This window comes from Vulpes vulpes, chromosome 2 (genome assembly GCF_048418805.1).
Source record: "Vulpes vulpes isolate BD-2025 chromosome 2, VulVul3, whole genome shotgun sequence".
NCBI lineage: Eukaryota > Metazoa > Chordata > Mammalia > Carnivora > Canidae > Vulpes > Vulpes vulpes.
Window position 1 is genome coordinate 97,156,567 of NC_132781.1, and position 13,996 is coordinate 97,170,562.

Here is a 13,996-nt window from a genome sequence, read left to right on the forward strand (position 1 = left end):
AGAAAAGTAGCCAAAACAGTTCTCCAAAATAATCTAAGTAGAAATCTAATTTTTCTATCAAAGCCTATCTGCCTTTTTTAATTTTAAATTATAGCCTCAGAGATTAGATATTCCACTTTTCTCTCTCAATTTTGCCTTTGAATTTATACTTTCCTCTGCCTTAATTTTTCTTAATTTTTCCCTATTACACAATGAATCTTTCTATTTTAATTTACACTTCCCTACTAAACAGAGAATATTTCTACTTTTAATAATACTGATTGGATACCTTTTCAAGCATGCCCACATGTTAATTTTTCCAGTTGGATTTTTTATAGAAAGTTTAGTTTCTTGGAAATGTTGGGAGTTTCTCTTATACAAGTACCAAACAATTGCATGATTTAGCCCTAAAAGCTTTTTTAAAACTTGATTTTAAAATACAGAAATCTTACTGCATCTCCCCCAATTTTTTTAAGAAAGTCACAATTTTCTTTTCTCTCAGAATAAAACAGAGATAATCATGATATTGCCAATGTACATTACGAATGCTCCCAAAAAGTCACAGAAATAAAGTGATATATTCCTCTGGGGGGAAGCACCATGTTCAGAGGAACATTCCCTAGATCAATGGGAACCTTGATGTTAGGCCTAAAGTCCCCATGTCACACCAGCCCACTAAGATACTGCTTGACCAGTTACTGTCCCAGTGCTCGTTCTGGTTCTCTTCTTGAGCAGAGGGTTTACTGAAGGAAATCAGTACATACGTTTTGTTTAAGCTGTTAGTAAATATACATGGATGGAGGAGAAAAGTGAAGTTTGGTTTTAGATGATGTTTCTGATTTTCTTTAGGCATGCTCAAATAACTCATGAAATCTGACCATTGCAATTGGGGTTTTAGTAGTTTCCTGGAACTTTACAAGCAGTGAACGAATGATGAGAAGAAAATCAAGAGGTTCATATTAGTACTTCATTTTTCTCTGAATTTTGTTGCCTCATCCAAAATGAATTACATTATTATTTAATAGGATTAGAATACAGAAGGAATAAAAAAATGTTTGAAACAAAAGCATCTTCTGTTGGTAGGTGCTTGATATAACAATGCCAACCAGCTATTTCTGTTGATGAATTACAGTTTGTGATTCACTGTTATAATGCTAGGTCTCTTTTATTTTCTCATGTCCTCATGCCAGATATGAACTCTTAATTATGCAATACATTTACTATTTAATTAAAGAGTTCTCAGTGAATGGTGCTGTGTGTGGTGGGCTCAATTGGAACTCAAAAAAAAAAAAAAAAACATTTGGGACCAATCATTAAGCATTGGCAATGCATCGGTGAGGCAATGTTAGCAAATCTTTTACTTGACAGTTTAGACAATATTAAAATATTTATATAAATGAAAGAATCTGCCAATTTAAGAAATTACTCATACATTCTCTATGTGAATGTTAGCTTTAAAGACAGGCAAATAAACTAGATCATGGCTAATCATGCCACAGGGTACTCATTAAACTGTGTTCATTTCGGCCAGAGCGAATATTGATTGGAGAGGATTCCTGGTGTTTCCATATGATCACTCTGTTCCCTCCTGTTAATTTTGCTCAGAATTTCTAAAAGATGCAATTCATTAGTCATACTTTAGTATCCAAAATCTTAAGGTGATATGATTCATAAAGTCATGATATGACTTTATTCTCTATGTGTTAGTCTACTCAGAGATTTCGTTTCTTTTTTATTATTTTTAAAAGCCCCTAATGGGTATTATAGTTGAACTTGGTTTAGTGAAGTTGTAAGAAATCAGTTAAAGCTGTTTCTGCACTACTAAGACTGTTTGGTACAGCATTATTTTGGCTGACTTTCTAAAGAAGACACATGATCTAAATACATTTCTGGAATCTAATGAAAGCTTCTAATATTGGCAGGAGCTACCAGTAAATACATTCCTAATTACTTGTTTCTGACAGGGTATCTCTGAAATACAACAAAAATGACCATTTGGAAGCTGTCATTAATTGGCAGGTCATCAAACAAAAATCATTCTCATTAATTTTAGTTTTGCTAAACTCATTTCCTCCCTATAGTTGGAGGGGTCTTGAGCAGGTGATAGAATTAGCATAGCAAGAAAGTTCACTTTCCTTTGACCCCATATGCATAATCAATAATTCACTTTCAGAGGCTCACAGTCATTATGTCAATAGTTTGAGATTAGGAACTTATAATATGAAGAGAAAATTAGTATTTTAAGCACCTCTGAATCTGATAGATACTGAGTGAATTGAGTATGAAAGAGACTCAGAAACCCCCAAACCAGTGATCTCATGGCAAAGCCATGTTATTTACTTATTTCCAAGAACTAAACTATTTAGTAAAATACAAGGGAAAGCAGTATATAGGTAAATGTATTATTTAGACAAAGCAGAAACCAGGTAATCTTTTTATGTACTTTAAAATTAAAACTTTAAAAAAATGCCTCAAGAAACCTTATAAATACGGTGAAATTAGCATTTTCTCTAATATTTACTAATGTTTACACCTTGAAAATTATATATGCATCTTGCCCTTACACCGAAAAGAAATGAGTCGGATTATGGTTCTTAAGCAGTCTTTTCCAATCTGATAAACCTGAAGGTACATTCAGCATATGGATTTTAGAATTTCTATGAGCCCCCAAAAAGTTCATTTTGGGCTACCTCTCCTTCCTCTTCCACAGTAGAATTTCATGGTGAATAATCAGAAATGAGTGAAAAGATATGAGTGGATAAAAGTAGAAATACGTATAAGTAATGTTTGACTTTGCTCCTGGGTATGTAGATATATCTACATTTCCTGAACACTTATAATAAAAGCTCACTATCTCCTGGACACCATATTCCTGAGCCATGTCCTAGAGGAGATCACTGTTGAGTCAATTGATTTTAGTCAAAATTTAACTGTCTTGAAGCAAAAGTGGAAAACATATTCCTGGAAGCCTGATTTCAGAGTCTTAGTGTGATTTCAGTGAGTTTAGGCCTGTAGAAATAGACTAATCCATGCAGCATATAACCAGCATGATGTATAGTTGCCATATTGAACATGTATTGAGCACCTGCAGTTTGAAAGGGATTATTCTAACCAATTTACATTTTTTAAGATTTTATTTATTTATTCATAGACACAAAGAGAGAGGGGCAGAGACACAGACAGAGGGAGAAGCAGGCTCCATGCAGGGAGCCCGATGTGGGACTCGATCCCTGGTCTCCAGGCTCACACCTCAGGCTGCAGGTGGCGCCAAACCGCTGCGCCACCGGGGCTGTCCCAATTTACATTTATTATCTCATTTTATTTGTCAAAACAACTCAATGGTATAGATACTATTATCTCTGTTTTATGGATGAGGGAACAATATACAGAGAGGCTAACAAAGGAGCCCAGGGTCACACAGATACCAAGCAGCAACACTGGGGTGTGAACCACACAAGACTGTTCAAGAGCATGTACTATCAACCACTATGACATATGACTTCCCAATATTTGATACATATTTTTTCAATAGACATATAGCGTCCCAAATAATTCCTGATAGAAATGATAATATTCAAGAAATGCCTTCCTGTCATCACAAACATTTCAAGAGCTAAATAAAATGCTGCTAACATTACTTTTCCATTACAATTCACCAAACTCAGGCAAGCTTATTAGCATAAGGCTCAAGTCTTTCTTTAATAGGAAATTTTAAATATATTTCATCAACAGTCTTAATTATAATAAAATCTTTTCCATGTTTATCTGATATTTAATTATTAAAGTTTGTGTCAAAGTCTTCCACCTAGCCTATTTCTCAGGGATACTGTTGAATTTGCTGATGAATGATTATAAATTTGTTCATGCAATATAAGCACTAATTATCAACTTTCCTCAGATATGATACTGTATATTTAATAAATATCAGTACTAAATTTTTAAGATGGCTTAAGTACTGTTTTTCTTTTATTAAAGAAATTTCATTCTAAATCTTTAAAGCAATCAAACTCATATTCTGGTAAAAAGTAACTTTATTTACTAGGCTGTGAATTTTTTTTTTTTTTAGGCTGTGAAAAATTTTTAATGGCTACTCATTCTTAAAGGACTCACTTTAGCTTTAGTTTTAAAGAAGTGGTGTCATCTTACCTTCTTTTTTATGTGAGACTCTTTCAAAATATATAAATCTGTTAAGAAAATGTCTTCAGTATATCCTGGGTAACAATGGAGTGGAGCCCTGCTAGCAAAGTGCGATATCTGAGACCATAATCAACATTTCAACTTCATTGATTAAAAAAAGCCTTCTGGGTATATCAGCACATGGTTTTCAGGGTTTTTTAATGATCAATCTCTTCACAGGGATTATTTTAAATCTTCATTTTAAAACCAGCCTAAGTGAAAAGTGTATCATTCTACATCACTATCAGATTATGTTTTATAGGTGCAGAAATCTTGAAAGATGTTTTTTCTTCTTTTTGTTTTTACAGATGTCCGAAGAAGAACAATTTATGAATACCACCGAGTAGAGCTACAAATGTCAAAAATTACCAATATTTCAGCTGTGGAGATGACCCCATTACCTAGTAAGTTACCTTGTGAACAGAGCTAGGTGGGAAAGTTTAATGATCTGGTCTGTTGATACCTAAGTATCTTGATCCTGTGTGTATATGGAGGTAGGTGGGTGATTTTTAATTATGGTTGAGGATTCTTTCTTTTTTTAAAATTTCTCTTCATGCTTCCAATGAGTCTTGATAAACCTATTCTGTCTTGTTTCCTAGCATGTCTCCAGTTTAATGGCTGTGGCCCCTGTGTATCCTCTCAGATTGGCTTCAACTGCAGTTGGTGTAGTAAACTTCAAAGGTAAAAAAGAGTAATACAGAAAATTTAAAAATCTTTCAGAGACTTGTTGCTTCTAACTTTTCCATTGAATTTTAGAGGTGTCAGGTTTATCAAATAGAAATATATGAACAAATGTATACATGTAATATAAAAAAATATGATCAAAAGGCAAAAAAAATGCTTAGGATTTTTAGGTATTTTAGTGTTTTCCTTTGATCACTCAAAATTATTAAGAACCTTCAGAGTCAAAAAAACTAATTATCTGATATACATGTATGATCACCATGAGGCTTAAACTAGATGGTGACTGTGATTGATGAGTGTAAATTGAAGCTCTTGGTCTATATGCTTCAGAAAACATGGTATGACATGTCATTACTATAATAAGGACAGTTTATCTATGATCACATGTACATTCTTAGTAAGTTCCAGTGGATATCTCAAAGATTACTAGTGAAATTTAGAGATGTGGTCTATAGTTAGGAAATAAAGTGATACTAACTGACCCCCATGTAAATAGAATGCATGGTCTGATTTTTCACAGATGGCAAAGAGGAGCTTTTAGTCCCTAGAGATTTTCAGAGAATAAATGAACATTTGTTAGAAATACGGAGCAAAGACTTTTACATGTGTTTTGTTATTTACTCAACCATTTTGTGCATCAATTATGTGCCAAACACTGGGAAAGCAACAGCAAATAATATAGATGTGGTTCCTGCTCCCCCCACCCCCCATAGCGTTTACTGTGTCTTGGGAATAAGTCCCCTTCCACCTTCAGAGTCTATGAAAAGTTCTTCCCCCAGGTAAAGAACAGAGTCTTCAGGCTTTTCATCTGTGCATGTTGCATCAGAGCTTCCTGTTGTAAAAGCAGCGTCTGTCTTATCATCTTGCTGCAGCATTTGCTCTGATGATAGAGGAATGTTCGGGAATACTTTAAAAGTTATTGAAGTATAAAGAATAGAATGCCAATACCTTGATAACAAGCTTTAGGAAACATGTTTAACTTGATAACTTTGGGACAACCAATACAGTATTGTGGATAGAACAATATTATTTATTATAACCTTTGTTCTGTTTTCAGTACAACCTGTTCCAATCATTTCCTTTGTGTAATGAATATCAAATAATGAAAAAGTGAGTGGGAGATTAACATTCTTAAAAGGAGATTTAAACTTAACTGTATCTCCAGAATGGAAATAACTGCCTTAAAATTAAGAGTTTGTGCTTGTTTATATTCATATATTGTTGACATACCATAAAAGTTACATGCATATTGGAAGTTATTCAAAATCTGTTTAGATAACAGCCAAAATACACCCAGGAGATGACACTTTAATATGTATATTAAGTAATACTGAGATCACACATGAAAAACTCCCCCCCAAAATTAGTGAAAGGCCCTGGCTTGAGGTGTGCACCTAATTCAAGTTCTGGTCACCTTCTTTGAGAAGTCTCCCTAAACCTACTATGTGAAGTCTATGTGCGGTGCCCAACCCCTGTGTTTCTTGAACATCCTGGGCAAAACTCCAGCATCAGCAGATACCATAGGTCTTATAGACACTTGTTCTTGTGTCTGTCTCCTTTGCTAACTGTGGCTTTATTGAAGGTGAGTGGTCTTTATATCTCCAGAACCTAAGAATGTACCTGATAATGCATAAAATGATGAATGAATGAAAGATCATTAGGTTCCAAGTGAAGGAATCATGATTAGATTTGTCTGGGAATGGTTTCTGAGGATGAGAGACTTTCAGTGCTGAAGCTAGGAGAGTCAAGGAATACCAGCAGAGTTAGCCACCCTAGCCAGATTACTATTAGGACAATTCTCGACTGAAATAAGATTATTGTAAATGAAGGTTTAGGGCAGTAGTCTAGAAACCTATCTTCCACCAAATATATAAATACTTACATATTTATATATATAAATATTATAAATATATATTTAAACATATATATGTGTATATATACATATGCTTAAATATATATTTAAATATTTAAACCTATCTTCTACCAACGATTTCATTATTTAAAAATATTTTTGATGAAAAAATATATAAACAAATATATTATATATTTATATAAAGGTCATATAACTATATATTTATATATAAATATTATATATATTATATATATTTTAACAGATGTTTAAAGTTCCAAAACAAGCAATTTTGCATAGTTGCAAATTGCATTATATTAATACTTCCATTTTATTCAGAGATTTCTCTGCCAGACATTGTGCCAAAGAATTTTCAAATATATTTAGCTAGTACAAAATTTGTACAGTGGAGGAAATTGAGGCTTACAGAAGCCAAGTTGTTTGTGCAGGGTATTATAGCTCTTTAGTGATAAGTTTGAACTGAAACTAGATCTATGTGACTCCCAGTCACTGGTCTTGACTCCTCACCCATCCTGCCTCACACCTGCCAGGCTGCAAATGCACTAAGCAAGTTAATCTTCATAGCTTCCTTAAAAGTAGTAGACATACTACTGAAAAATAAATATTTTTGTAATTCAGACTGCAAGAAAATTGCATGGTTTTGAAACTGGCAAAAAAACGTATGCAGAAGAGAATCAAAGCGTAAGGCTTTTATGTATTATTGAAAGTGTTGTTTTTAAAAGATTAATTGAAAAAGGAAAAGTGGTGATGCATTTGAATAAGGAAGGAATTCATCAAAGAACATCACTTTAAAAACTACAAGTTTTCTGCATGTTACCATTTGGTGTTTTGCTCAATACCAAACACTGGTTTAAAATCTTGGATTTATTTTTAATTCTTCAGCAACTCCGTTATATACATATCAAAACCTGCCTAATTAATTGGTTTAACTATGGCTCATTGCACTTTTGTTCAATTTAATTTCCCCACTGCATTTTATTAATTTCTCCTTAGACCTGTGAGCTTCAAAACTTTGTTTTGCCGCCCGGAAGCATTTCCCCAGACCTTAGAGCTTTTATTAACAAGTTCAATAAAACAAGAGAAGTCTTATACTAAGCAGCGCAAAAATTGCTTCTCAGATTTTTTTCTTCCATCCTTTTTACTTTCTCCTTTGTGCTCATTTACCCCTGAATGATAATCAGTTGGTGGTGATTATTGAACTCTCAAGTTGGACTTGCTCTAAAAAGATAAGATAATTTTAATTGGCTTGTTTATTTCCTTTAATTCCTATTTTTCAGGAAGGAAAAAGTAAGACAAAACGTTTGCAATGGCCTATCTAAAGTCTAAAGGAATTTGAGTTATTAAGAACATTTGATGAGATCTATGATCAAAAATGTTTACTAGAATGGGTGGCCCATTACTTCTAGGGAAGAATGCTTTTGTTTCTTCACTGAAAATTGAGATAACCTGAATCAGCCACTTTCAACCATGCCTTTTATTTTCACCCATTCAACACAAATTTTTGAGTGTCTTTGTGTTCAAGTTACTATCCTAGATTATGAATTCAGTGGCGAACAAACTTCCCTCATGGAGCTTACATTTTAGTATGAAGAGAAAGAATTTAAGCAAATAGTCTGATGAGTGCTATGGCAAAAGAAATAAACAGAACATTATAAGGGAAAATATAGCAAAATTAGTAAGAATAACAGGAGTTTATATGTTGATATCATGTTAAGCAACCTAGCCTTTTTGAAGGGACCTTGGTTTCAAGCCTTCATCTTCCAAAAGCCTATTTTTTTTAACTGAAAATATATTTTGGCTCAGGGCACCTGGGTGGCTCAGTCAGTTAAGCACCCATCTCATGATTTTGGCTCAGGTCATGATCTCAATGTCTTGAGATCAAGTTGTGTTGGGCTCCACGCTGACCATGGAGCCTGCTTAGGATTCTCTTTTCCCCTCCCTCTTCCCTACCTCTCCGCCCCCACTCTGTGGGAAGTATGTATGTGTGTGTGTGTGTATGTGTGTGTGAGTGTGTGTGTCTCTCTCGATATATATATATATGAAAATTGATAGCCTATGTATAGGCTCTTAAGATATCCATTCACTCATTCATATATTTAAAAAATTTATTGAATTCTTTCTACACTAATCTAAATAGCAAGCACTAGTATAAATACTGAGGTAGTTCAAACAATAACCAGGTATTAAAGCCAAAGTTCTATTGGATCTTAGAATTTAGCTTTATTAAGCTGGAAAACAAATAGATAACTAAGCAAAAAGTGAGTTGATGATGAGTGATCTGTTGAGTTTGAAAAAGCCAGTGGCTGCTCTGGACTGGGTGGCCAAGAAAGACTTTTGGAGGAAGTGACACTTAGAGCTGAATGTTTGGGAACCAGCTACATCTACCAAGGAGAAGGCAAAGAGTATTTCAAAGGAACTGGCAAATACATTGGCCCTACAGTGCATGATCTGATGACAAAAGGAAGAAGTGCAGTGACTTGGGAGCATTGAGGGTTGAACATGAATAGAGAATGGTATCAAATGAGGTCAGGCAGATTGCAAAGTACCAAGATATGGAAAGCCTTGTGCATCAGGAGGGGTTTTATTTATTCTAGGGTGATGAGAAGCCTTTAGATTCTAGGAGAACTTAAGCAGAGGAATGATGTGATTTCATTATATATTAAAAATGAAACTCTGGGGGTGCCTGGCTGGCTCAGTGGGTAGAGCATTGACTTGATTTAGGGTCATGAGTTTGAGCCCCCTGTATGGTGTAGAGTTTACTTAAAAAATATTAAAAATGAAACTCTGCCTATTCCAAGGAGAATAGTTGGTTTTATATACAGGTGTGTGTGTGTGTGTGTGTGTGTGTGTATTTAAGATTGAAAAGGAAGAGAATAGTAGAGAGTGTGTGCAGTATTCTACAGGAGGGAGGACAGCTTCTTGCACAAGGATGATAATTATGGGGATCAGGAGAGATGAATGAATTTGAAATATATTTGACAGGGGACAAATTACTTACAAATGGATTAGAAGTGAAGGAAAAGGGAAGATAGGAACCAAGACTGCTTTCTAGATTTTTATTTGAATAATTTGGTAGATGCTGGCATTCATTCTTTTTTGAGATAGGTAGGATGGCACAAGAAATAGAGTCAGAGGGGGTGGAATAAAGAGCTTGGTTGGGGACAAGTTTAGTTTGAGATGTCTATCAGACTTCAAGTGGAAATGTTGAGTATAGTGGGAATATATAAACCAGAAATTTCGGGAAAAGGTTGTGGCTGGACATTCAGATTGAAGGGTCATTATCATATTGATAGTATTTAAATTCATGGGGCTGAGTGAGATCAGCTATAGAAAGAGTGTAAATTGAAAATAGAAGAGATTCCAGGAGCTAGCCTCTGGCATGGCATAATGAGGTATGATGCTAATTTTTCATTATGTAAGAATTTTTTTAAATATATTTGTATACATGTTTGTATAGACAGAGAATACCTCTAAAAAGATACATAAGAGATTGATAACAGTCTTTGTCTCTGGGGAAACAGTATTTGTCTCTGGAGGCAGGCATGAGAATGACTACTACTGTTTATTATGTATTCTTCTGTATAATTTGGATTTTTGCCACATGGAGTTGGAGACAAAAGGAAGAATCAACAGAGGAGAGATTAGAAGATAAATATTTAAGGGCAGAAATGTAGTCTTACTCATTTTAATGTCCTCCACAGCACCTAACACCATGCCTAGACTAAGACTCCAACACATACATTGGACTAATCATACAGATGATCAAGGCCAGAAATTTACACTTTCATGAAAATTCTAATTGGTCACTTTGGCTGTTCCTACCCATTGCCTTGTCAGTAGCAACCATGTAACTATAGAAAGGACTAAGCTGATGTTTAGCATAAAATGTCAACATTTATAATTCACCATGTTGAATAATGGGGAGTTAGTCTCTTGGTGTCTCACTTTTAAAGAATTTTTCACATTTTATTTCCTTAGCTCTGATCAAAGTCATAAGACTACTGGTAAAAATTTGGGAGTAAATACTTTCCATGATTCCACCCATCAAAAGAATAAGTAGAATAGGGAAATCCTTACTAATGGTAAGACAAATAGCTATTGAATACTTGTATCACATATTTACTTAGGAAGATGCATGACATGAAGGAAAACAGTTTTTGAATAACTGCTCTATATTTGTTTTGACCTGTTATTTTTGTTGCATCCCTTGAACGTACTATGGCACTGGCTGTTATTTTCCACTGAAGTAACTGGATTTGTTTTTTTTTTAATTATTATTATGATTCATGAGAGACACAGAGAGAGAGAGGCAGAGACATAGGCAGAGGGAGAAGCAGGCTCCATGCAGGGAGCCCGATGTGGGACTCGATCTTGGTACTCCAGGATCACATCCTGGGCTGAAGCAGGCACTAAACCACTGAGACACCCAGGCATCCCTGGATTTCTTTACTTGTTACAAAAAGAGAAATAGAAAAGTATCATCTGTAATATATTTCAAAAAATTTTAAGTATATATAAAGTCAGAAATAGTGGCTAATAATTCATTAATGATTTAAAATGTGTTGTCAACCTCAATTAATTAAGGATAAAATATTTTTATATAGACACAGCAAAGTTTTTGAAAATAGAATGTGCTTATTATCATATGCTCATTTAGCTTATGGAAATTAGGTATGGGAGGAGAGAGAGATGGAGAAAACAAATTTAAATAATGCAGCCAATCCAACCTTTCCCTAGTCAGTAATTTTTTTTTGAAAATTCAATACAGTAATTTTATGCTTCTGAATAGGAGCACCAAGTAGACTTGAATATGCCTATCTCCTATGGTTTTATTTCTATTACCCCGGAACATATAGACACATTTGCAGGATTGAGTATGACTTTAGGGTTTACCTTAAAGTCTTAATTTAGTCTAAGAAATGAGAAGATCCTAAAATCCACAATTTTTGAATGACATTCCATGTATTCTTGGAATATATGGCCCACTCTGAAATTTTTAAAATTAAGATTAATCAATAGAGTATCATTATACTTGTTTATGTGTACTTTTTATACCCTAGGCAAAGCCATAGCCTATAACCCTTTTGAGAGTATGGTCTAAGTTCATATTTGAGGCTACTTGTAGACTACACGTTTACATGATTCTTTAACATAAGAAAACCCATTGGCTTTGGTGTTAAGATGTGAAGTTCAGGCCTATTAAATAGTAGCTATTTGGGAAATCCAGTAGCCCTGATCCAAAAATTAATTATAACTGTAGGCTTATTTCCGTAGACTGGGGTAAAATAAAGTTCTACTTGGAAATGCACAGAATTTCAGATGGATATTTAGAACTTTAAGAATTTAAGAACTTTAAGAATTTTAACTACACTTTTATTGGTCTATGTTTCAATATGCTGACTTTCTTCCAAGTTGAAATCACCTCCATCTGCTTATCAGAATTACTGATTAGTAATATTTTGATAGCTGAAAATGTTACCATTTTCAATAAACTGAATGTTAGGTTGAAATGCAAAACATGAAGTTATTTATAGCAAGCATAATCTCTTTTTGTCTTTGATAGAAAGTTATGTCCTTACTGAAATATCAGATCCAACAAAATGATTTAATTGATGAAAAATTAATTGGAACGCTTTATTGCCATACTGCCTAGTCATGATAGACAAGAAGAGAATGCTGTCGTTTCTGATTGAAGACATCAGAGAAATAGTAATCTTCAATTTATATACTCAGCAACAATGGATAAGGTCTGTAAAGGTCTGAAAACTGGTCTGAAAGTAGTGAGCTCAGTAGCCCAAATCCACACCAAATGAGATTCTTTCTCTTTAGTGAGTGCTTATTAAGTGTATTAGGCTTTCTGTGTCAGGAAGTACTAGCCAGCCAAGGTTCAAGAAGAGCCCAGAAGTGAGGAACCACTCCTGCATTATTCAAAAAGAATCAAAATTCCTCAAATTCATAGTAGAGAGGTAGTCATGTTTTGTTGTCCCACATGGATTAGACTGGTCGTCTGAATACCTAGTGGCCTAGCCAACAATTAGCTGACTGATCTTGGACAAATCAATAAAGCTCTTTGACTTTATATCCTGATATGTAAAATACATATTTCATCTAGATATATTTGACTCTTGTATTCTTTAATTCTGAGTGGGCGTAGGTCCAGGGGTTCTCAAATATTAGTACAGCTAAGAATTGCCACAGGAGCTCGTTAAAATGCAGATTTCTCTGAATCTCAGAGAAATTGGTCTCCAGAGTGGAGTCCAAGAATTGAACTTTTAATAAACTTCTACAGGAGATCCTGAGATAATCTGAGACAAGCTTGGTGGAAATGCTGATCTTGTACACATGAACTGAAAGTCTTGTAAACCCACAGTAGTTAAGCCAAAGTTGCATGGAATCACTTATTCTTACTTGGGGATAGAAAAATATAGAAAAAAAGTTCTGAAGATAAAAATATTTGTTGTTAAAATCTACTAGGGGTTAATGAAATAGGTGTTGATAAAAGAGAGCAAGAAGTTTTTGAATAAATACAGTGTATGTAATAAATAAATCAGGAGATTTGGAAACATTGTTTGGTAGTTAAAATCATTGGAACAGTTTTGATTTCTGAATTTTTTAAATCACTGCTACCAAAATAGAAATTTACTAAAGGAACTAAAATGCTTCTAGAAATTCCATATAATGAAGATAATTGTTTTAGATAAGCAATTTTCATAAGAGATAAATTGAATTTGAATTTATTTTAGTGTAATTTATAATATTCTCAAATTTAAAGAATCTTAGCATTTCAGTTAATTAGCTTATTCTGAAATACAGCATAAACAAAATTGTCTTTTAAGAATACAAAATTGAAGTCTGATTTATTCCTTTTGAACATTCCAAGCCTAGCTTAAACAAGAAATGTACTAATTCTTTTTGTGTGAATTAGTTATAACAGTGTAATAAGCTATGATTTTATGTTATCTGTTACATGAAAACATTTTGAAGTATATTCAGATATAGAGAATAATTTTGAAAAGATCTATAAGATGCTAGTAACACAGTTGACCTTTTAGGAAACTGCCATGAATTGGAAATTGACGTAAAAAGACACTATTACTATTTCATCCATATTTCCTTTTGTAGAGTTTGAATTTTTATCACATGTACATATTACCTATACTGAATTAACAAACAAATATATATTTTTTAAAACAAAGAAAGGAAATATATGTGTTAGGAAATTCTGGATACTCTCTCAGAAAATTCTAAAGTTAAATAACCTTTCAGGAGCAAAAAATGATAAATTCT

At 33.8% G+C, this 13,996-nt stretch overlaps 1 protein-coding gene across 3 annotated transcripts in view; it reads left to right on the plus strand.

Moving 5' to 3' along the window:
• PLXDC2 (plexin domain containing 2) overlaps positions 1-13,996 on the plus strand; it is a 455,724-nt gene that overhangs the window by 342,673 nt on the left and 99,055 nt on the right. For all 3 annotated transcript variants that reach the window (XM_072749365.1, XM_072749364.1, XM_026013595.2), the window contains 2 exons: positions 4,464-4,559; positions 4,755-4,836. In XM_072749365.1, the coding sequence (XP_072605466.1) occupies positions 4,464-4,559; positions 4,755-4,836 (178 nt within the window). The remainder of the gene's footprint in view (positions 1-4,463; positions 4,560-4,754; positions 4,837-13,996) is intronic.